This window comes from Lissotriton helveticus, chromosome 9 (assembly GCF_964261635.1).
Source record: "Lissotriton helveticus chromosome 9, aLisHel1.1, whole genome shotgun sequence".
Lineage (NCBI taxonomy): Eukaryota > Metazoa > Chordata > Amphibia > Caudata > Salamandridae > Lissotriton > Lissotriton helveticus.
Window position 1 is genome coordinate 1222062390 of NC_136070.1, and position 25159 is coordinate 1222087548.

The 25159-nt window shown below is 41.5% G+C and overlaps 1 protein-coding gene across 3 annotated transcripts in view; it reads right to left on the reverse strand.

Annotated features, from left to right (window-relative positions):
* FGD5 (FYVE, RhoGEF and PH domain containing 5) overlaps window positions 1–25159 on the reverse strand; it is a 428915-nt gene that overhangs the window by 240933 nt on the left and 162823 nt on the right. For all 3 annotated transcript variants that reach the window (XM_078661708.1, XM_078661707.1, XM_078661706.1), the window contains exon 3: window positions 10006–10135. In XM_078661708.1, coding sequence (XP_078517834.1) covers window positions 10006–10135 — 130 coding nt within the window. The remainder of the gene's footprint in view (window positions 1–10005; window positions 10136–25159) is intronic.

Sequence of the window (25159 nt, forward strand, 5' to 3'; positions counted from 1 at the left end):
AAATCTCTGAAGTCTGGGACGCGCCGTATAACCTTGGCACTTTACCGTCACAAGCAAAATGTCAACTTAGAGTTGATTTTGTCGATTTAATTAAATGTTCAGATAATAGCAGGCACGAGAGGCCTGCCTCGTCTTTGGTTTCTAACAGCCCAGCAGAAACGGCAAGGCCCATCAATTCTGCGAGGCGATGAAGGGCGTCTCTTCAGCTCCCTAAATGCCATTGCAGCGGTTGGAGGCGTTTTGCTGGCACTGCTGGGAATTCTGCCGTCTGACAGCCTGTGCATCCGGAGGCAGCAAAGAAAGCCTCTGTAGAAGCTGAGGTCTCCCACAATAATACTAACAAGCACCGGGGTTTATTGTTTATTTCTAGAGGAAATAGAGGGCGTCGTCTCAACAATCCCTAGTCATTACAAACAGACCTCAGGTGAGCATGCCATTGTGAGAAAGAAAAATCACCATCAAGACACTGTTCAGCAAATGCGACAAAAGCGTTAATTTTAAGTCACTTTCTTCAATTATATTGGTTAAAAAGACCTAGGGGCCGATTAGGATTGCGGTGAATCCGCATTCTCCGGGCCAACGGAAGCCACCGCCGGCCCGGAGGATGCGGATTCAGCGCTGCGGTGATTGAAAAGACCCCCCGCCAGATTAGGATGGCAGGGGGGTCATCTGCGGACGGGAAGACTGTCCGCCGCCTTTCCGCCGCGGTCGCCTTCCGACCGTGGCGGAAAAGCTCCAATATGGTGGCTATCAGCCACCGCTAGCCATATTAGGATGCATGCGGAAACATGCTTTTCCACAGTGGGTTTTCCGCCATGGAAAAGCATGTGGTCTTTTGTGTTTGGGTGCCCGTTGCGGGCCCCCAGTGGTGATGGGGGGTGGGAGGTGCACATGGGGGGTACCTATGGTACCCCCCTGCCTTTGCAGTCACAAAGTGGCAGGCACCGCGCCGTGCCTGCTGCTTTGTGCATGCAAAGGGAAAACATGCATATTTAACATTGCGGAGGGTGCTGCTTCAAGCAGCACCGGCCGCAATGTTAACTATACGGGATGTGACCGCCAGGGTGGCGGTCATATCCTAATTCCGAGGGAGGGAACACCGCTGGCCCTGCGGACGGTCCCTCCACCTCGGGCCCGGCCCCCTAGTTTATAGGCACAGTCATAAAAGAAGACATAAGAAAGAATTGCATTGATTATTCAAGAGAATTAAACACTTATGTGCCACTTATAAATAGTTTGCCTGGTTGGAAAACTGGATGCACAGCAAGAAACTGTTGGTGCCACAGGTGAATACATGTCCCTTCAAGCCCCATTTTGCAGCTCCCGCAGAAGTTAAAGACTCGGAAGAGGGGTCTTTTAAACTCAAAGTACTACAGGGAGGGGGCAGACATGCATTGGCATTGAGAGCAATCTGGAGAAGTGATTGCAACCCTGGGATATCCTTGCATTTCAGCACTGATCCATCTGTTTCCTAAAGCTGTATTCATGTCAGAAATGTGCATTTATTAGGTAACTGCACATTTCTGCCATTAGAGCAGTATCCAAAATGAGGGTCTGTGGTAATCCTGAAAAGACCTAGCATAAATCTTGGCTGTTTCGGGTGCTGTTTTGAACTACCTGTAGTAAGGGCTTTGTCCACTGTAAATTTCCAAGAGTCAGGAAGTTAAAAAAAAATTACATTTCCAAGAGTCAGGAAGTTAAAAAAAAATTAAATTTCCAAGAGTCAGGAAGTTAAAAAAAATGTACATTTCCAAGAGTCAGGAAGTTAAAAAAATGTACATTTCTAAGAGTCAGGAAGTTTTGGCTGAATTATAAGGAATTCTCTGCGGCAGCCCCTCAGCTCTGGAAATCACCCCGTGCTAGATGCCTCAATCTGCTGAGCTCACTCTTTGAGGGCAATCCCAAATGCAGTTGAAGGCTCATCTTTTGAAACCACGTTTTGGTTGGTGTTCACTCTTTTTTATTGTGTCACATTATTGGTATATTTTAGAACATGTTGTATAGTGCTTCAGTGCCTACTGTATTAGATTTACACACGTCTGTTCCTACATAAATACTCAAATGAGTAGTGAATGCTGGAAAAGAAAGAAGAAATGGGATCAATGCACAAGTTTATGCGTAGGCACATTAATGATCCACTGATGAATCACTGATTGGCTGGATCAATGAATGGATTAACTTTTCAGTGCGTAGATTAATAGCTGTATAAAGGCATTAACGAGAGAAGGAATAAGTGACTACTTGACTGGCCGGTGATCAACTGCAGAAGTTCAGTAACAAAGAATAAAGACCAGTCTTAGCTCCTGATTTGATGTACAGGTAGGGTTATGCCTGGTCCCCTTTGTATTTCACTAGGATGATTTTTGCCGGGGCAATAACATTATATGGTCAAGTTGTCTATTACCCAAGAGTGTGTGAAGTGGATAAACGGACAACCTCAGCAAATACTACTGAACAGTGTCCCCCTCTTTGGAAACATTTGCTCTTTATATATCTTATGTGTGCAATCAGTATACATGAACCTCATCCAGTTTTTCTGTACATTAACTTGACATCCATATCTTAAATGTTCTTAAAAGTCACAACGGGCACTAAGCGAACTCTATGTAAATGAGACTTTTTCGAAACAATTGTTGTGATAAATTGGCATGTCCTATTGAATCCAGAAGTACAAAGTCTTGGCAAAGCCAATAGGTCTGGATGTAATGTGCTAATCAGTGGCACGCGCTTTTACCATATACCAGTTGAGTCAGCATCACAAGTGTGCAGCCCTACAGGCTGAAGCGCGATGTCTCTGTTGACTCAGCAGCACAAGCCATTGCTAGATGTCCCGGTTGAGTCAGCAGCACAAGTGTGCAACCCTAAAGGCTAATACAAGATGTCTCACTTGACTCAGCAGCACAAGGGTGCACTCCCACAAGCCATTGCTAGATGTCTCTGTTGAGTCAGCATCACAAGTGGGCATCCCTACAGGCTGACACAAGATGTCTCAGTTGACTCAGAAGCACAAGGGTGCGTTAGGTCAAGCCATTCCTAGAAGTCCCTGTTGAGTCACCCGCACTAGTGTGCAATCCTACAGGCTGAAACGCTATGTCACATTTGACTCAGCAGCACAAGGGTGCACTCCCACAAGCCATGCTAGATGTCCCTTTGAGTCAACATCACAAGTGTGCAAACCTACAGGGTGATACAAGATGTCTCAGTTGACTCAGCAGCACAAGGGTGCACTCTCACAAACCATGCTAGATGTCCCTAATGAGTCAGCAGCACAGTGGTGCAATCCTACAGGCTGTTAATAGATGACCCTGTTGATTAGTCAGTGTAGATTAGCACAAGCCATTACTAGATGAACTTTTTTTTCTTAAACAGCATAAGAGGGAAAACAGAATATGTTTTATTATTAAATACTTTATTTGTGGTTTCTTAAAATCTTAATAAACACAAATAAATATGAGTGTAAACAACTGAGTTTAGGCAATGCTCTGTAGAGTCACTACAGGGAACAGATTGGCAGGCCATCTGCAGAATCACTATCTTCCTTAAAATATCTGCATGCGCATAATCACTTGTGCAATCGCAGACACTACTTTTTCCTTCTCACAGAAAAACCATATTCCTCTACTCATCTTGTTGTTTTTGTGAAAGAGCATAGTGCATAAAGTGTCTTCTAATGCTGCAGGAGTCTTTCAATTTCATGTTAGTATTCATTAAATGTAGCTGTGCGAATGAAAGAATGCTCATGTTTAGAATGTTCACCTATGAAGATGGGAAGGAAAGGGGCATAGACATGAAAGATGGTTTTAGAGGAAGATGTTTTCTTTTAATTCAACAAAGCTATCATGATGAAAGGAGTGAGCGCCATGCTCTTCTACATGGAGACAGTGCAGCCAAGGCTAAAGACCTACAACCACATGCTTACCCCGAATTCTTATTACAATCCCAAACACTACCTTTCATTCTGATAGGGGAAAACATTATTAGGTACTAGGAAGCAGCTGCGGTCGGTAGGGGAGTACCTAATTTGGTTGCGTGCATTGCTTCCCCAAATGCAATACAGTGGGCGCAACGAAATTCGTTTGATTTCTTTAAATGTTTACTTACCGGCAAACCTCCATTATCCATACATTACTAACCCCCACCCTGCCCCTCCCCCCCCCACTTCACCGCCCCGGCAGGTACTCCCCTACCGACCGCGGCTGCTAGGAAGGGTTTCTGTTCTTCCGGCTTGTTGTCTTTGAAGTAGAGTATGGTACATAATGAATGAATCTTTATTTTCTTTGATAGTCTTTTTGCATATAACCCATGATTAGGGGCGGCCGGCATGGCTCGCGGGTAGCGGGTGGAGTTGGGGGGGGCGGAGTCACGAGTCATGCATGGATCACTTATAATAAACATTTTTTTTTAACTAAACGTACCTTGCAGCTGGCTGGATCCCGCGTCTCTACTCCTGCTCTCCTCAAGCACATTGAGGAACAGAAAGCAGGTCCCACGAACCAATCACAACACTGCAATGCAGCATTGTGATTGGTGAGCACCCAGTCTCCCCATACCAATCACAACACCGCAATGCAGCATTGTGGTTGCTTTTGAGCATCCTGGTTTGACGCACAACCAGGGAATGGGAGCCTGGCTTGTTCTCAATGCAGGCTATAATGCAGCCTGCATGGAGAACGGGGAAAGTGCACATGGCTGGTTTGGGCGGCCTGAGAGGGCCAACCAAACAGTCATTGTGCACCTAGGAGTGGGCAAACCACTCCACCCCTGCCCTGCTCCAGGAGCAGAGATGCCCCGCCCACTCACCCGCCCGCAAAGCAACAGGAAGCAGCCGAAAATGATAACGTAAAGTTATTATCATTTTAGGTTTCTGCTTGGCACTCCTTAAAAGCAGTTAGGCGACACTACTCCGCCATAGCGGAGGAGCCGCACCTGCAATGATTAATGAAACCAAAGAATGATCTTGGTTCAGAACCATCACTTTTGAATAGAGAGACACAGAGGAAGGAGCATAAACATTAAAATGGTAACATCTTGCGTTAAATGGAAAGTGGCAGCTTCCTTAGATTGTGTTTCAATTTTGGCAATAAAAACCCCCATATTAAATTGAGCCATTTTGTCTTTCTTCTTATAACTTATATCACTGCATTCAAGACGTAGAAAAAGGACTACACTGGCATCTAAAAGCAGCAACACTGCAGACGAACCACAAAAGCAATGCAGCCAACAACATTAGAGAAGTGACAAAGGAAACCCAAATGAAAAGGAATCAGTCAATCAAACCCCTAGGAATGAAGCAGGAGTCCGAGTGAACTAATTACACAGCTCATTATGAAAAGTAAGTAAACACTGGTTATTATTTGTCGAGTAATATGCCATTTTATTTTATGCAGCATATTTTTCCACACCTAAAATGACACATCACATACTATGAATGACTTACTTTTCGATCATACTTTGAAAAAGCCTTTCTTAAAATGCAAAATGTGTTCTTTAGATGGCGAAGCCTTCTTTCTAAGATGGCTTCTGTATTCATAAAATAACACCTGCTACATTATGGAAATAATGCAACTCTTAATAAAGTAGAAATTCTCATTAGAAGGTGGCATAATTCTTCAAAAAGCAATAGCATGACATTAAATATGAATCCTCCTTGGGCCGAAGTATGGTGGCAAAGTCTCAAAGTAATGGCTAAAGGGAGCAGACCAAAACAAGACAATAGCTGGAGGAGACTGACCCAAAGAACACTCACTGTACGTTGGCATCAATATGTTTTAAAAACAGTGTGCAGGCAAACCAGGCCTAAAAATCAAGAGTAGTGGCAGACTACGACCAGACCCAGAAGTGACCAATCAGTGTGCTCAAACTCTTCAATTGTCCTCATGAGAATTCTTCATCTCATCAATATCTCCCTGTCCCAGAACTAAATAGAGTAAGGATAAGGTGTTGAGTAAATGTGTTCCTAATAACAGTAGGCAGACTTCAATTTACAACATGGAGATAAGCACTTTGCGGGGGTCTTCTTAATAAATACACTGTATGAATGTTTCCACTAAAACATCACATCTAAAACTACAATTGCTGCTTGTTCCCAGGATCTTGGCGTTCCCGCAAAATTTTGATGAGTGATCCAAACGACTGGGCTCAGTCTTCAAAGACATAATATTCAATCAGCATGTGTTGGGTTCCAATCCAGTTTTATTATCAGACACTTCTAAAAACTCAAATCCGAATTTTAAACTCTTCCAATCTTATAAAGATAACCAAAGACAGAAAATGAATGTCTAAGATGACACAACTTAGTCCCATTGAAAGACCAGGATTAAAAACCATTCCCCTTGGTTCCTCAGTTTCCAAAATGCCCCCATTTCACAGATGTGGGGGTTTTTTCGGACCGCAAGATGAAAAGAAGGCTGTCAACAGGGGTATGACACTGTTGGAGGGCCAAGCCCAGATTTCAAGGCAGTGTTTATTATCAGCATATTTTGTTAAAGTGGTAAAGGTGTGGTTAGATGAAAATAAAAACTTTCTAATCTTTTCCCTCTTCTATCCCTCCACCATCCTTCTCAATCCAAATAATAGACTAACATATCCACTACTCAAAATAATGTCAAATTTTACTATACTAATTCACCACTAATTCTTTATAGGTTCCGCAGTAGCATGCTACTCACCGAAAAAGTACTTCACAGCCTCCTCAGAGGTAGTAAGAGCTATATAAATGCAATTACACTACAAATACAATCTACTCTGACAAACTATCCGATGGCCCTCCAAATGTAACACACTCTATAAACCTCTACCTGCTACAATACACTACACTAGGAAATGCCCATTGAAATGTACAGTATGTTTTTTTTATTTATTATATTGCATTATAGTGTTTAATGTCCTCTTTTGGGTGCTTTTACCACCCATAAACAGATGAGTAGTCTTTTTCAACTTTCCTATCCCTTCTACAATTGTCTAAAATATTGGGAAACTGCATAATTGCAATAATATTTTAATGTGTCTTCCTCATCATGCCTTCACTCGCCTTGACAAAGTTTTATAGGCCTCTTCTGGAGTACTATACCTTTTCCCCAGAAAGACCTGTACTTCACATTAACACCATCCAGCAGGTAAACTTTATGCTATGTATGTGGCTATTATAGAACTTTCTATGTTTGTCTTTAAAGAAATTCATGGGTTATCCCCAGGCTACCTTTCTGGTACTATATAATCCAGTATATCGCCTCACATTACTTACAATCAATGAATCAGCACTTCTTAACTGTACCAATACCACCATCCTCACTATCGAGATTCCTTTCCTTCCAACTATGGAGGACCACACTTATCTACTTTAGATACTTTTGCAGTAATGGATGCTTGGATGGCCCAAAGTGATGCAAATAATTGCACTGAATTACTTACAATTACAAAAACCAGTGCAAAACTGAGCAATGCCATACCAGCATCCTCTCAACCCTCAGTGAATCTATGCCTTTGTGTTGCTTTGTAAACAGATAGCAAACACAATAAGATGATGGACGGAGTCTGGAAACTTTTCACACACTTACCCCCAGTCACAGATCTGGGTTTTATCCATCATCATACTTCTGCTCACTAAGCCACCCCAGTTTGGACTTAGCCATATGCAAATAAGTCTTGACCCTGTGCCTAATGGGAACAGGCTAGCCTGAACTGCCAGGCAATGTCATCTCTGGACTAGAAACAAGCATCCTGGGACCGGTTTCGGGGTTTTATCCCTCATCAGCCAGGCTAGCTTGAATCCAGTGGCTGGACTGTTCCCACAAGGAACAGGGTCAAAACTGATTTTCATATAGCTGGGTCTGAACTGGAGTGGCGAAGTAGGCTAAAGAACGATGATGGATTCAACCCACATCTGTGACTGGGGGTGAGTGTCTGAAAAGTTTCAGTGCTCCGCCCATCATTTTGTGTTTGCTGTGTTTGCCCTAAGTTGGCAGGGTACACCCAGACCTGGGTCCCTTGCTTACTTTACCACTGGATTCAAGCAAGCCTGGCTGATAAGGGGTGTTACCCAGAAACCAGTCCCAGGATGCTTGTTTCCGGTCCAGGGAAGACCTGGCTTGGCAGTTCTGGCTGGACTGTTCCCATGAGGCACAGGGTCAAGACTGATTTGCATATGGCCATGTCTGAACTGGGGTGGTGAAGTGAGCTAAAGAATGATGATGGATTCAACCCAGATCTGTGACTGGGGGTGAGTGTCTGAAAAGTTTCAGCACTCCATCCATCATCTCCTTGTGTTTGCTGTTTTCTATTCAGATACCAGTTTGCGCTTCCTGTTCTTGCTTCTCGTACAACAACTTATTTAACAAATGCCATTTATAGCCACATTACCCTTTGTAATTCAAGTCAGGTCATCTGTTGTCTTCACTGAAGTGAAAGCTTGTCGTAATGTTCAACATCAGTGATTGGAATGTTATACTGTGCTAGAAATAAACAAATAACATACATTCTGAACAGCTACCTATTGTGACATACTGTTAGGTGGTGCTCCAACTTATGTAAATTACTTTATTACAATCTTTCTCCTCCACTGCAGTTTATGAAGGCCTACTTATCGTAGCACACTGTTTGAAGAAGGGCCTGCTGCAGTGCATTGTATGGAGGTGTACTTGTCATAGCATAGTATGAGGGTGTATCTATTGCAACTCACTCAAAAATATCGACTATCTGCAGTGTACTATGTGGTGGTGTACCGCTTATAACATACTGTTGTAGGTCTACACGTTGTAATGCACAGTATGAAGGTATACCTTCTGTAAATCAGAATATGAAGAAGTACTTATTGTAATATACTGTATGAACATCTACCAATGTAATGAACTACCTCTTGTAATATACTGCTGCAGGTCTGCTTGTTGTAATGCACAGCATGAACGCATACCTGCTGTAACTCAGAATATAAAGGTATACCAATTACAATATACTGTATGGGCATCTCAACGGTAATGCGCATCCTCTTTTAAAATACTGTTGTAGGTCTGCTTCACGTAACGTACAACATGAAGGTGTACCTCCTGTAACTCCGAATATGACCATGTACTTATTGTAACATACTGTATGAACATCTTCCACTGTAATACTCTCCCTCTTGTAATATACTGTTGTAGGTCTGCTTGCAGTAATCCACAGCCTAAAGGAGTAACTCCCGTAACACAGAATATATAGGTGTAACAATTGTAACATGCTGTATAAGGGTCTGCCAACAATAAAGCACTACATGCAGGTCCTGCAATACAATGTTTAGAAGTCTGTTTGCTGTAATGCATAGTGTGATATGTGATTGTTGAAACACAGGCTACAAAGGTGTACCTATTATAACATACGGTATGATGAGCTACATGCAGACATGCGTTACATAAAGGTTTATCCTATTTTTTACATGCAGAGTTCTTCACCCCAAATGCGAAGTATCCGCAGTTATAAACTTACTATTAACTCATAGTGAATGCCAAAAAATAGTAAACTTACAGAAAAGTGTAAGTTTACTTTTAAGAATCATGCCCTTTTTGAAGATCTTCCCTCTGTAATACATAACATGGAGGTCTACCTCCAAAAATACTGGTTGAAGGTCTGCTCGTTGCAATGCACGGCTTGAAGATGTACCTGATATAAAACAGAGTATGAGGATCTTCCCATGGTAATGTACAGTATGAAGATCCACGCACTGTTGTGTACTACATGAAGGTCTACCTACAAAACATACAGTTTGAAGGCTTCCCAATTGCAATGAACTGTACATTGAGTTTGCCTACTGCAATAAACTTTTTGGAGAAGTGCATCTATAAACCAGTTACTGAAAAGATACCTTCTGAAATATCTTGAATGAGAAGCTGCCAGCTGTTTAAAGGAATGCATAGGATACAGCAAAAGTGAACATGTGTATGATGCACAATACATCATTAATTGTCACTCTGCATGGAGAACGAGTGTTCTTATTGCCCAACTTGTCAATCAATTTTATCCAGTAAAGTTGGTTACCTTGGGACCCAGGCTGGCCTCTGCTGGGCTGCTTTCCTCATCCCCAGAAGTCTTGGCTTCTTCTTCGGAGACTGCGTCCTCTGCGGGTACCTCCGAGACCGGGCCAGTTTTGTAGGGCTCGGTGTAGGCGCTGCAAAACAAAGCACAAACCATCAAGGCACTGCTTCAAGGACTCTTGATACCATACATTGTTTTTTCTCTGTTATGGGTGAAGCCAATCTGTTAAAAAAAATATGGGGATTGGCACAGTGTATGGAAAGATGGGGAAGCGAAACCAAAGTGCTCAAACTTCAAGACTGTGATTTAGTCATCCAAACGTGGTCTTTCATCTCTGTCTCCCTGTAGGTTCCACTGTGCCCCTCTCATTGCCTTAATTTGAATTAATTAATCTGAATCCGTTAAACTTTCTCTAACTCTCTCTAGGGCCGATTCACAAAACTAATCTGAGAAAAAATCCTAAACGTACTCCTTTTGGTATTCACAGAAGGCATTTAGTAGTAGTAAAGTTAGGACTCCTAACTTTACTACTACTAAACTGAGAAAAAATCCTAACTTTACTACTACTAAATACCTTCTGTGAATACCAAAAGTAGTAAGTTTAGGATTTTATCTCAGTTTAGTAGTAGTAAAGTTAGGAGTCCTAACTTTACTACTATTAAATGCCTTCTGTGAATACCAAAATCCCAATCTCTCTCTCTCTCGTTGTCAATTTCTGCCTTGCTCTTATTGTCTGTCACCTCATCCATGTAATTCTCCTCTATCTCTTTGTATGTATCTCTCTCACTATCTCTTATGTCCCTTTGTTTACTCAAGTTGTTATTTTAGACTTTGCTTCATATTTTCAGTAATACGCTTTTCATTTTATATTAAAACACCAGGAGGTCTCCAAACTAGTGATCCATCACACTTATAGCATTAATGAGCCTATGTTCATCTGCTGAACTCCTAAAACAGCAAATGTGGAACTTCAACTCAAGGAATCGCCTCCTACTCAGGCACCTGCAGTAGGAGATGCAGGTTGCTAATCTAGAACACCTTCGAGCATGGCATGGATAATCTGCAGACACTTTTGAAAAAGGAGATGGTATCGCCCCCCAAGGACCTCCACCTACCAGTATTGACTTTGATTGTTTGCAGAGGATGCTGAAGTAGAGAATAGAGATTGCTAACCCAAGGGCCAAAGAGTCTGCTGGCATATCTTGTTTGCAGAAACATCTGAGACAGGAAAAGGGGGTCTTTGAACCAAAGAGCCAAACCATGTCCCAGAAGGGCTTGGGCCATCTGCAGATCCTTTTAAAGTAGGAGATGGGCATCCTTAATTTAAGGACCAAACCATCACCCACCACGGCTTGGGCTGTCTACAACCACTTCAGAAGCAAGAGAAGGAGTTCAAAAGATTTTGCAGCAGGGATTGGACAATTGCATACTTTCCAGGAGTAGTAGAGAGGATTTCCTACCCTACATAAATATGCAACCTCTGAGGTTTTTTCAAAGTCCCCTCTGACACTCATGGAGGATGAGATTTACTACCTCTGAGAACAAGATACAGTCCCAGTGTGGTTACATTTTGCAAAAAGCTTTCTCTAGAAGGACCAAACAAAACATGCAGGGTATACAGCAGAGAGGAATCGTTAAAGGGAGAAGATCATGATGGGTTTGGAATGGCTTCTGATGTTCCTCTGCACCAAGCAATGGTTTCTCAGCTCCGTTAAGTCACAAGCAGTTGGTGTTGGCAAACAGATATGTTATCAGAACTCAAAAGAGTCCAAGACCAACACATTTATCAGAGCAGTTTACCAGGCATCAACGAAAAGCTCAGAATGCAAAACATGCAACATGCAACACAGGTTGCACTGTGGAAGTCAGTATATCTCGTCAGAATCCATTTTTTTTACCATGGTCTTTTGTGCAGATCAGTGGGTGCTATGAATTTTGTGTGAATAGAAATTCAGATATCAAATCAAATCTAATCAAAGGATATTTATTGAGCGCACATATCACCCGAAGGTCTCATGTCACTTAACAGACAACTCTGACCTAACCAGCTAAAGGGTAGAGAACCCATTTAGTTTCCAAACAGCCACGTTTTCAACTCTCTGCGGAAGCTATTATGGTCACTTACAGTGCATAGATGAAAAGGCAATTAATTCCAGAGGGTAGGTGCCATGAAGGAAAACGATCTTCCGCCGTTCTTGACAGTGCAAACTCTAAGAGGAGTAAGAAGAAATTTATGACTGGACCTCAAAGTTCTACGGGGCTGGTACCAGTTAAGTTTCCTTGCCAGGTAGCTGGGTCTTCTACCATACATACACTTGTGTGCTAGGCAGAGGGTTTTGAAGCATGTTCGCTTCCTCACAGGAAGTCAATGAAGATATCTTAGGCTTGGTGCTAAGGGAGATCTGGATGGGAGATTCAGTACCAGCCTAGCTGCTGTATTTTTCAGACATCATTTGTACAATTACCCAGTCACCTATCTTTAACAGATGGAAGAGCTGATATGGGGAATTCTACTTGCAGGGGATGGTCAGTGTAGTAAGGGAGATGCTCACTGACTCCAAGTGATCTAGAGTGGTTCAGCTAGGCACAGAACTGAGTCGGTGCTGCTTTGTCATCCCTTTGGAACCATCTATGCTGTTGAGAACTCAGCAGTCAGTTCTTGTTTCACCCATACAAGAAAAGTCTACATTTTTGACGTGGCTGCAACCTACAGACAGTCTCTGTCATTCTGTTTATTAACTTTATGCTTTTACCACGTAGATTAAATATGGTGCCTACTGTTAGTTACACTTTTTCCTTACTCTGGCTCTTTTCTAGAATTCATTACTGGTTGGTATTTCTAGAACCTCTTCAGGGAGAGAGTGCTCCATGCATTTATTAACCTTTCTGTGAAATGTTTTCTAATGTCATCAGTGACATTTTGAATATTTAATTCAACTTCAGCTAACAAAAATAACATTCAATACCTTCCTGTTGATCCTCTCTTCTGCCACCAAAATAGGCACTAACAATGCTAATAGGGTTGGCTTATGAATGAAAAGGTGCTTTCTGTGTCATTGATATGGACTTAGATGCGCAATAAGTCATCATACATACACGCTGTCACTGAGCTTTGCCCTTATGCATCCATTCATCCAATCACTGACTCATTTTTGTAATCGCCCTGTGCCACAACCACAATTAAACACAAGCTCAACAACATTTACATGATAAGGTAAAAGAATACAAGTAGAAATAAGAAAACATGCTGCAGTCTAAGCAAAGCAGGCATGTGCTAGCAGTAAGGAAACTAAACATAGCAGCGGGTGTCCATCCTGCAGTGGCATTTTAAATAGTCTATTGTTGTTTAAATGTTCAAGCTTGCCTGCTACATTGAGAACCAACGTGTTGAACAATGGTAAAACAGCGGTAAACCATGGACAATAGCATTCCATAATGGTCTTAGGAAGTGGCCATGTGGTCTGCACTGACCTGCAGATTAAATAATCCATGAGCAATTGAGTCTCTAGTACTGCTTGGACAGCTGCTGTATCCACTTAATAAACAAAAAATTAAAACAATAAGAATTATAGAAATCAAAAGGGAATTAGAAAGGGAGAAAACTAAAGAGCGGCCAACCAGCCCACACATTGAAACACACTCATTTTCATCTACAGGGCAAGAGAGCCAATTACTGATGAGGACTGAACCTCTAGCCCATGTAGTACTCTGCCATGGATGGAAGCAGAGTGCAAATGACACTCAGACAGACCAATAGCATAACAGAGTTGAACCAAAGGACCTCTATGCTTCTATAGGGATATGCATTTATATACATGGATGTATGTATTATTTAATGTTCACTTTATTAAAAGGTGCTGACAGTTAAGAAGAGAATCTAGCAAAAATGATTACTGTGCAAATATTCTCCCCGTAGGGTTTGTCAGAGGTGCTAACTAATACTAACATTCTTCCCATCAAAGGTAATCTGTGACATTAATATTACAAGGTGCATATCTGAAGGCTTTGATGCAGAGAAATACAAATTCACCCTCACGTGCCTATTGACTTTAAGATATGCTTTTCACAATCAATATATTCGTTATACTGAATTTATCATAACTTTTCATAATAAATAAATCAGACATGACATTGGAAATATATTTTGCTAGTCAACCAATCAGGTGTTTTGCTGTTATCATTGGCTTGTCACCTTAACCAACTACATCCTCCTTTACTGAGCTTAAGCTTTCCCATCAGGCAACCATCAGGCACACAGTAATAAAGTACATAGTATATAAAATTACACTTGTCAAAGCAAAATACTGCCTCTCCTAGAAGGGCCAAACATGGAATCTGACGGTGCAAATCTTCCATTCGCACAATTTTTCAAAGGAGGTAACCAGCACCAAAACCATTGCCTACTATGGTAATTTATAAAATTCCATGAAACAAAATACCTATCCTGAGGCTTTAATACAGAGTAATTACAATTTACCCTTAAATGCCTACTGGCTTTACCAAATGTTGTTCACAATAAATATGTCAGGCCCACTGCCTTTATTGTAACTTTTAATTATAAACATTCAGGCCTATAACTTTTATCATTGGCTTGTTGCCATAACCTAATCAGAGCTACTGCACGGGTCGTATGCTTTCCCGTAATGCAATCATTAAGGGTAACGCAATAAAATTACAAATATGTACGAACTGCAGTTATCAAAACAATATAAAATCCCTACTAATAGAGCCTAATAAGGATTATGATAGTGCAAATTGACTATCCCAGTGGATGGTTGGGTGGGTCACAGCACCAAAAACCTTGCCTCCTACACTAATCTGCGATATTCTATGTGACAAAAATACTAACTTACAGGCTGTAGCACAGTGCAAAATCAATGCACCCTTAAAAGCCTATTGCCATTGAACATGCGTTTCACAATACAATAAGTAAATAAGGCTTACTTGTTTTGTCATAGCTGTTCAATATAAACACACCAAAACTAAGGAATATGACATAATTTTCCCTGTGAACTGATAAGGCCTGTAGCCTTTATCAACAGCTTGATATTGTGTACAACACAGACCTTCTAAAGTGTGAATAAAATGTCAACCATCAGGCATTTATAAAATTACAAATATGTACAAAATCATAATCGGCAAAACAATATACAACCGTTCTCAATAGTGCTAACAAGAATCATCACAGTGAAATTCGACTCACAGTAGTCTTGGTCCCCTGATATACCTCTGTAAAAAAATAGTTGTCCAGAGATTTTCATTCCTGATGTGTGTTTTGTATCATTAGAGAAGTAATTTAGCTTGAGCCGAATTTTTCTGGGCAACATTTATTAAAATGGCAGATGTGTTGCAGTGATGATGTAATATTTCAGGAACCATGAGACCTATATACTTCATTTTGGTGTTCAAACATAGGTTTTGGGGGTCAAGTTTATCATACAGACAAAAAATAACTCATCAGAGCAACCGTTCCACATTTTTCTAAAATAGCAGCTCTATAATGATGTGTTTCAGCCATCAGATTAGTAATTTATTTTAATATTGTTTTTGTTTCAGGTTTTCCGTTGATTCAAATTTGTAAACATGATCGAAGTAGTTGTAGCAGAGGATCTTTACCTCTTACAAAATCTGAGGACTCCTTCAACAACGAAAAATGTTTCATCTGCCAAACTAATCTGAAAGAAAAGCTAACATCAACTGTGGCTGAACAGAAGAGAGTTCAAGATGCTGCAGAAATACTGCAAGACAAAGTTCACAAAAGTCCTGCAAGTCATGTACAATGGAAAAAAGCCTGGAAAGAATTTGTCAAAAAATAGCAGAGGCCAAGGAATCACAACAAGAATTTGAGCATTCTGAGAAAGCGATGACAGCCAAACCCAATGCCCATCCACTTAGAAGATTGATGGCTACACCTCATTCACCTCAAACAACTGATCACAAAGCAGAGGATTTTCAATGTGTTATCTGTGATTTAGCCAAATCAAGGGCCAAAGGGATTTAAGAAAGAACAATGTAAAGAGTGTGTGAGTCTCAAAGGGAAAACATGTTTTAATCTGTAGCTAGTTTCTTCCAAGATTACATTTTCAGGCGAGGAGCTGATCTAAACAGTGAGGGGAATGCATTTGCAGCGAATTTGTAACCCTGCCCGAACTTCATGCATGCACACATTCGAAAATATGAATGTACAATGAGCTCTGAGCAGCAACATAATGGCCAGCCTTCAGTTAAGGTTGCACTCTTAGAAAAAGCAAATACAGTTTTCAAGACACTCTTGAGTGCTGGCTACGGGTTCACTCAGTGAGATCAGAGAAATAATGGTCAACATTGATGAAACTGTATTGATCCATAATAAAGAAATTAAGATTTTTCTGGTGAGAATGTACAAAGACAGAATTCGTTTTTGTCAGTCTAACAAAAAGAATGAGACACTTATGGTGTTCTCAGCTAATTTGACTCCTGAAGTTCTTGCTAACAAAATAATATCACAGGATGCAGTAAAATTATCTGGAACCATTTTAAGAAATGTCCTGAAATATATAGATGTTGGACTTAATGACAACTCTTGTGATGCCCCAGAGCTCCGGAATTCATGGGAGTTAGACAGGAATGCCTGATATTGTCTTAACATTTTTTGCATCATTGTTTAATATCAGCAAAGCAAAACTGTTACAAACTAAAGTTCTTGCATTCGGAACAGAAGCCAGCAACATTGAGAATGGCTTTGAAGATATAAGCAAAGATGTGGAAGACAATCACATGAACCAACAGGCTTATGCTGTGCAAATGCACTGTCTTAGCCAAATCATCTTTTTATGAATTACATCACTGCAAAAAGAAAACTCCACTACACATGATGACTGCCAATGCAATCTATGACAAGGGCAAAAGTAGAGAGCTAATCACTTAAAAGAATAGGACTGGTGTATCAACAAGTTATAATTACATAGTACGGAGAAGAACTTGTTAGCAGCTCATGCTGTAAAATCTTGTGAATCCAACAGCACACCACTTCAAAGTCACTTTACCAGTAAAGGATTTCCAATTGCTGCTCTTGATAATTTTGACTCTTCTTTGTCTGGAACATCCAACACACATGATACTGTCATGATGCTTTTTTCAAAACAGTACCAGTGAAGTAGCTGCTGGAAAACACTCTGTGTCAGCTGTAGGCATAAGCAAACAAAGCTGCAAACTTATAACCCAACTGCCTTGCCAACTGTGCAAAATCACTACAAGGCATCAACACAGCTTGAAGACCAGCCTATCCTGCCAATTTTCGGCGATGAAGGTGTTTTCCATATTGTAGCTGACATTTTTATGAACAATCGAGTAGAATTTGATGATCTCTAATTATTGCAAGTGGAATCATTGTCAATGAGGAGTTGATGCCTGCAGAGATATGCTTAAAATGTACAGGCCTTATTGTTCAAGAACTTAAAATGTTTGCGAAATCTAACCTTCATGTTGTGCCACATGTTGAGTGGGCTGTTTAAAATGGTTTAAACCACGTCACTGTACTGTCAAATGACACAGATGTTATATTGTGATTGTCAGAGTTATGGATATTGTTGTGAGTAACAAATGAAACTCTGGAAGCTGGGTTATAGTTGGTTGGTGAGTTTATTGAAGAGCAACGAGCCACCGCACCATACACTGGCACAGCAGATCACCAACTGGCAATACAGGGAACTGGAACATCCAGAGCCCCATGACAACAGGGAGATTCCAGAGAAGGAATCAAATAAACACAGGCAAATACAACAGCTATGTTATGAAACAGGTGAGAAAAGACACTTAATCGTGCTTCATATTCCATACAAGCAACTTGACCCCGAGATGCCCAGTGTTCTCATCAAGGCGCATATCCTTACAGGTGATGAAACTATGAGCAACATTGGAACAAAGCTTGTAGCTTTCACTGCTGAACCTGTGAAGTTTCTAAAAGAATTTGCTGAGATAGAAGACTTTAAAGACATGGAAAAATACCCTGGGCAGAGTGAAAAACAAGTTCTGACTTTCACACATTTGACAATCGTCGGTACAGTGAGTTCCAGAGCGTTAAGTGACCTTCCAGGGACATCATATTCTGTGTGAGGACACATTAAAAGAGCGTTCAACTTGATCAGAAGATGTGTAAATGTTTTGGATCATGCATTTGTAGAGAAAGATCTGAGTAGTAAATTTGGCTGGGAAGATATTGATGAGGTACTATAACCTACAAAAATTTTTAAGCCTCTCCCCAAAGAATTTCAGGTACATGTACTTGCAAAACCTGTGCTACGAAAAGATGTCCCTGTCGGTATGCTCGTCTCAAATGTTTAACATTCTATAAATTTACCACGAGTGATTGGTGAAACAAATAAATAAAATGAACCATGAAAATGTGTCTAAAACAGGAGTGATAAACATTTCTTTTTTTCTTTTTCACATCATAAACATTGTTTTGTGTATTCGTAAATGGACCAAAAACCATTATTTGTTTCATTTATATATATGTCTCTTCTTCCTCTATTACAGGCAGAAAGAGTGTTCTGAGGAGTTATTTTCTGTCTCTATAATACTACTTGACCCCAAAACCCATGTTTTGACACCAAAATGAAGCATATAGGTCTCATGGTTCCTCAAATATTACTTCCTCACTGCACCACATCTTTTTTTTTTTAAATGTTGTTCCGAAAACTTTGGCCCGGATCAGCAATGTCTACCCAAGCTAATTTACTTCTCTAATGATCCAAAAACACAAATCAAAAATGAAAATCTCTGGACAACCAATTTTTTTATGGAGGATTGCAGGATTTGCCAGAGTGGGTGACAACACCAGAACACCTGCCTAATATGGTAATCTGTGAGATTACTTGTAACCAAATACCTTTCCGCGGACTGTAACATAATGTGATAATAATCCACTCACTGTTGAAGTCCTATATAGCCTTCCCATACGCAATATCTTTTCATAATAGGCAGCCTTATGGCATGTGGCATAAAATGTCCTTGTGCACCAGTTAAGCTCATATCTGTTATAATTGGCTTGTCACCATAATCAGCTCAGACCTACGCTATAACCTTTTATAATAAACAATCAGATCTATAACCTTTATCATTGGATTGACACATAACCAACTCAGGTCTTTTGTGTTGAGTGAAAGCTTTCCACAGGGCAGCCATTGGGCAAACAGTCATAAAAGTACAAATGTACACAAACGTAGTGAAGAAAAATACTATATTACCTCTCCTACGAAAGCCTAATTCGTATTATTGAATTGCATATGTTCTATCCCCACTGTTTGTTCAAGTGGGTCACCAACATCAAACCCCTAAGGTAATCTATGAAATTCCATGTATTAATCAACAAGCCTGCAGGCTTTAGAATAGTCTAATAACAATGACCATCCTTTGAAGCCTATTGTCCTTAACTCATGCACAGTTTTCACAATAAGTATTTCAGACCATCTGGCTTTGTTATAACATTTCATAATAAACAGATCAAACTGATGAACTCTGGCATGACATTTCCCAATGAACCAATAAGGCCTGTATCTTTTACCATTGGCTTTACACCTTATCCAACAACGACCTATTCAAGTTCACATAAACCAGTAACCATAATGCATAGAGGTCTAATATTACAAATATGTAGAAAAATACAGCTTGAAAAATAATATACAATCTTTCTCAACAGAGCCTAACAAGCTTGTCACACGGAAAACTGCCAGGGTTTGTCAGAGTGGGTGGCCAACACCAAAATCATTGCCTACTATGGTAGTCTGTGAGATTCTATGAAAGAAACTACCTATCTGTAGGATTTGATGTAGAGTAATAACAATCCCCATTTAAATGCTTATTTAGTTTAACATAATCTTTTCACAATAAATATGTCAGGTTTAGAGCCTTTATCATAGCATTTCATAATAAACAGATCAGGCCTAGAGCCATGATCATCGGATTGCCGCGATAACAAATTCAGTCCTGCTGTTTCGAGTACAAGCTTCATCACAAGCTAAAAAGTGCAGCACAAGCAGCCTTTTTAGTGGCAGCACACAAATTCGGCCCAATCAGATCTTGTACTCAGAGAAACCAACATGTTTGTGGAGCATAAGCCGCTCTCTCAGTAGTTCTCTGAAAATGATTCTTTGCTGTTCAAATAACGTAAGGTCAAAGTTGCACTGTCAAGCTGGACCTAATACTATGTGTAGATTTGTGTAGTCCTAGGCATCCGTACTGCTCTCAAACCTAGCTGTACTCTGAAGTCTTAACTTAATGATGGAAAGGAATGGTTCTGGGCCTGAAAAAAATCCTCATGACTGCACTCCTCCAATCTGTGCTGCTGCCACAGAAATCCAAATGCTGTAAATGATCTAGTTAGCCCAGATATTTAACAGCACTCCAATGTCATGTGTGTCCCCCTGAAAGCTCAAGCTCAGGTAGCCATACGACTGCTGCTAGCTGAAGCATCTGGATAAATAAACAAAATATTCACAGCTGTGTGAAGGGGAAGCACTGTTCTGTTGAAGCACACAACTTCTGCCCACTCAAAACATGTACAGTCAAGCCAGACCTAAAAATGGAGTATATGCCTTATGTATACTGCCTGTGGGACTATCTTGGTTGCCACTAGAGGAAGATGTCACTATATCTACACATCTCTCTTCATGCAATTGGCCACTACATAAACACAATTGCGTCCTCTTTTTTTAAAAGAATTTTTGATTGAGAAGGTATAATCAGCATGTTTTAATATAAAATAAACACAATTCATGACATAAGTTGGAGTGAATTTTCCTTCAATATGCTTGAATTGCAAAATGGGCTAGTGCTTTGTACTTTCACAATACTATGGCACATCAACCTTGTACCTTAGAACAATAATAAATAAGTGTTATTGCATGAGCTTCCTAAACCAGGGTCTCAAAATGTATTCAACTGTGATCATAAATTGATCCTGATACCTCAATCAGAGCGTGAACTGGAGCACTTAAACAAGTTCAGAGTGCAAATAAACAAAAAACAATAATGCCTATAATTCTCATCGATTTATGGAAGACAAAGAGAGAGTGCTGGTGCCTTTGTGCTTGCACTGCATCCTCAAAGCAGGCACATCGTACCCCAAATCTTACCTACTACTACAAATGCTGAGAGTCCAAATAATGCTATTGTCCACTACATTCGCATTTTTACATCATGCAAATAGCCACGTCGACTCTTTTCCAAACGCTAAACCTCTTTCTTATCCTAACCCAATGTTAACTACCTCTGGTGTATTAAGGCCATTGGACCTTCTCACTTAGGATAATGTGGGGACACTACTTACCTGCCGCCACCGCCGAGAGTCAGTTCCTGGGATCCGTTGGTCTGCCGCCACCGCTGAGAGTCATTCAGGGCAGCAAACGGGCGCCGGAGCAAGCGCCGAGCAGTCGCTGAAGCCGCCACCGCCAGGAGAGTCACACCGGGCCATTGAAACCGCGCCGCCGCTCCGGGAGGGACCACAACTCCCGGCAGGCATCGCGGCGGCGCGAGGAAGTGACGAGCAACGCGCCAGCAGTGCGCAAGGACGCAATAAAGGGAGGCTGAGACCCGCGTCGCGGGACGCGAGCGGGACGCCCGGGGCTAAGCCCGGGCAAAGGGCGGGCCGTCTGAGGCCGTCCGAGGTTGGCCAAGGTTGGGTTGGGCCTGGTCTCTTGGATCGCTGCTTTGGAGTTGACGTTTCTGCGCATCTACATCTGCCGTGCACACTGCTACGTAAGTTACATTGACTTTGGTTGTATATAAAGTATATGATGCCTCCAAAAAAGTTAACCACTTCTAGTAACTCTATTGAGAACTACCTGGTGCAAGTAGTTGAAAAAATTAACATTGGCAGAAGAGCCTCTTTGGGAATAGATTCACCTGCTCAATCTCCCTTCATTGACATCGAGTCTGATGATCCCTTTGGCCTCCTAAATAACAATAGTACTAATAGTGCTACACCTGATTTGTTTCCAGACACTATTACTATACAGCCCAGTGGTACTGTTGCTGTAGCTGAAGACCTCAGCGTCAACGAGGTATTGGCTGATAGAATTATTAGTCATGATCACTCTACCTCCCCTCCAGCACTTGTCTTGGGTAAACGGGAATGTCTCAGGTCAGCTAAAAACAAAGTAGCAAACCTCCCGAGGAAACATTCTGAGGATGAGGAGCTTGACCTGACTAATGAAGCGTACGTTACACTCTCGAATGCCCAATTCAATAAACTACTGGCTCTAATGGACACAAAAATTAAAGGTGTGGTTAAACCCCTGGTAAGCAAAATAGACAAGTTAACTTCTGAGGTTAACCGACTGGAAGGTCTATTACAAAAATCCATGGGTGAGATAGGGAAACTTCCGGAAAATGTCTCTGTAAGGATAGAGGAATTCGTAAACAAATCAGTATCTACAGCTGTTAGTGGTCTCATCCCTGCCCCTGTATTAAATCCCCTAATGGCAAGTGATAATACTCTACCAGGAGATTCCCATATTTCCTCGATCCCTGGTCCTGTTGCTGAAGACCCATTTATTGAAAAGGGGACTTTCGAGCTTGTGGTTGAAGCTTCGCCACTGGTTCTTGTCCTTGCCAACGTTCCACCCTTGGCTCAAGGAGAGCGGGAAACTACATCTTCTCTAAGAAATAAATCTTTATCATGGTTAACTACCAACATGGTAATTACTCCTTGGGGAAAGCAGCAACTTTCTGAAGAGCTCGTCAAAGTGAGAAGGGTACAGTGGATCGGGGATAGGGTGAAGAAGTTTAACGGGGAGTGTGTCGTTCTTCACTTCTCCGACCCCGGGGTCTTGCCTAACATCCTACCAAACATCTTACCACCACAAAGGCGAACTACTTCAATTGTTCCATTGACTTTGGACTTCTTTTATCCTAGAAAGGGAAGTGGACCAAACTCAAGTATTTTAAGAACCAAATGGAACATTGTGACTAAGAGGGGGAGGAAGGATGTTGCTTCAGTGAACTGGGGTCTGGGGTTGGAAAATCGTTTTTCTGCATTGTCTAACTTAAGCGATTGCGATTGACAACCATTTACCTGTAATACTGCTGCCGTGCCTCTTTGTGCTAAAAGTACATCTGATTTAGCCTGTAATTTTACAATAACTAGCCCTTTGGGGCTTCTGACTGTTGATTTACCTGAGTTATCTAATGTTATAACTATAGACCAAGCTACTGAGGGTAAGGTGTTAAACACGCATTCTACAAACCCCGGTATTCTTATGACACCTATCTCAGGGAATCTTTTGTCATGGAATGTAGCTGGAATATCTTCCAAAATGGACAGCGCTGATTGGCTTGAATTTATTAATAAGTATGACCTCTGCATTTTTCAAGAGACTTGGGCCTGTGAGCCTACTTTTGCAATGGGGTATGTAAACTTTTATGTTCCTGCTATTAAGGGCCCTAAAGGGCGGCCGATGGGGGGCCTCACTATATGGGTTAGACAGTCCTTAAAAATTGCTGTAAAATGTGTGGAACTTGACCAGAAAGACATCCAGCTTATTAGATTGACCAGTGATTTACCCCTCTCCATGGATATATACAATATCTATGCTAGAGGTGGTAGCAAAGGTAGATCCGAGGTTCTAATGTGCCTTTTTACACTTCTTGAGACCCATTCTGCAGGAAAAAACATTTTAATTGCAGGTGATTTGAATCGGACATTCGAACCTCTCATCACTGATGATTCTCCTCTGGGATCGGAGGAAGACAAGCTCTGGGACATTCCCACACTAGAGTCCCCCCCGATAACTCGGTGGACGGCCGATATCCTAGGTTTAAACGCCATGTGCTTGGAGCATGGGTTACGAGCCCTGAACGGCCGAACCCAATCAGACCGTGTTCCCGCCATGACGTTTAATAACGGGCGAAGCAAAAGTCGTATTGACTATGTCATCTGTAGTACATCGTTATGGCCATCTCTCAGTGACATGGTAATTACAGCTAGGATAGAAAGTGACCACGACCCGCTATGCGTCTCGCATAATTGGTGGACATCTAATGTAATCACTCTAAACCCTTGTGACTTACTTGTGCCGCCAACGATCGTGCAATCCAATAATATGCGTAGGCTAAGGTGGTCTGGTGTTAAGACGGACCAACAGGCCCTGGAAAATATAGGTGCAGCGGCAGACAAGGCCATTCTGGCATTGGAAAATATTACTGCTTTTGAACGAGGACAAGAAGATGTTAATAAAGTTCATACGACTCTCTTTGATGAAGTCAAAAACTTTTTCTTAAAACCCGCTCGAAATAGCAGGGCTTGTCCATTTAAACCAGCTAAGTGGTATAACCAAGATTGCAAGGCAGCAAGATTTAAACTAGGAGCTGCTATTAAAAATAATAATTTGAGTGTCATTCGGTCTGCCAGGAAGCATTATAAAAACTGTATCGCCAGGGCAAAAAGAGACTGGGATGAAGACCACTGGCAGAAACTGAGATGTGCCAGTGAAAGTAAAAATTCTAGGCAATTTTGGCATATTGTCAAATGGGGCCATGATAGATCTCCAGAGCCTCCCAATAACAATGTCCCTCATGATGCCTGGGTTAAGTTCTTCAGCGAGCAGTATTCTTCCAAAGATCAGCCTGGTAGTAATTCCAACCTTATATATCTGTTCGCAGCTGAAGATATTTTTACGCTAAGTGAAATCCTGACTGCCCTGAAATCTGTTCATAGGGGCAGAGCTCCGGGTAATGACGGTGTTCCGGCGGATGTCTTCTTAGACGACACCGACAGGTGGAGTAAATACATCTGCCTTTTATTAAATCATATAGCCAGGGGGGCTGAAATCCCGGTATCCTGGAGGGGTGCAGTCATTATACCGGTATATAAAAAGGGGGATCGTGCCCAACCGTGTAATTATCGCCCAATCAGCTTAATAGACACGGTCCAAAAAGTGGTAGGACGTGTACTCATTAATAATCTGCTTGATTGGGCTGAGGAGCAGAATGTCCTATCCCCTTTTCAGGCTGGTTTTCGCAGAGCAACTAGCACTGTAGACCAGGTCTTCCGCTTCCAACTGATACAATGGCGGACAGTGGTCCTGGGCGGATGCAGTCTCTATGCAGCTTTCGTTGACCTACGGGCTGCATTCGACCTTGTGCCGAGGGCAAAGTTGTGGGAGGTGTTGGCAGCCCT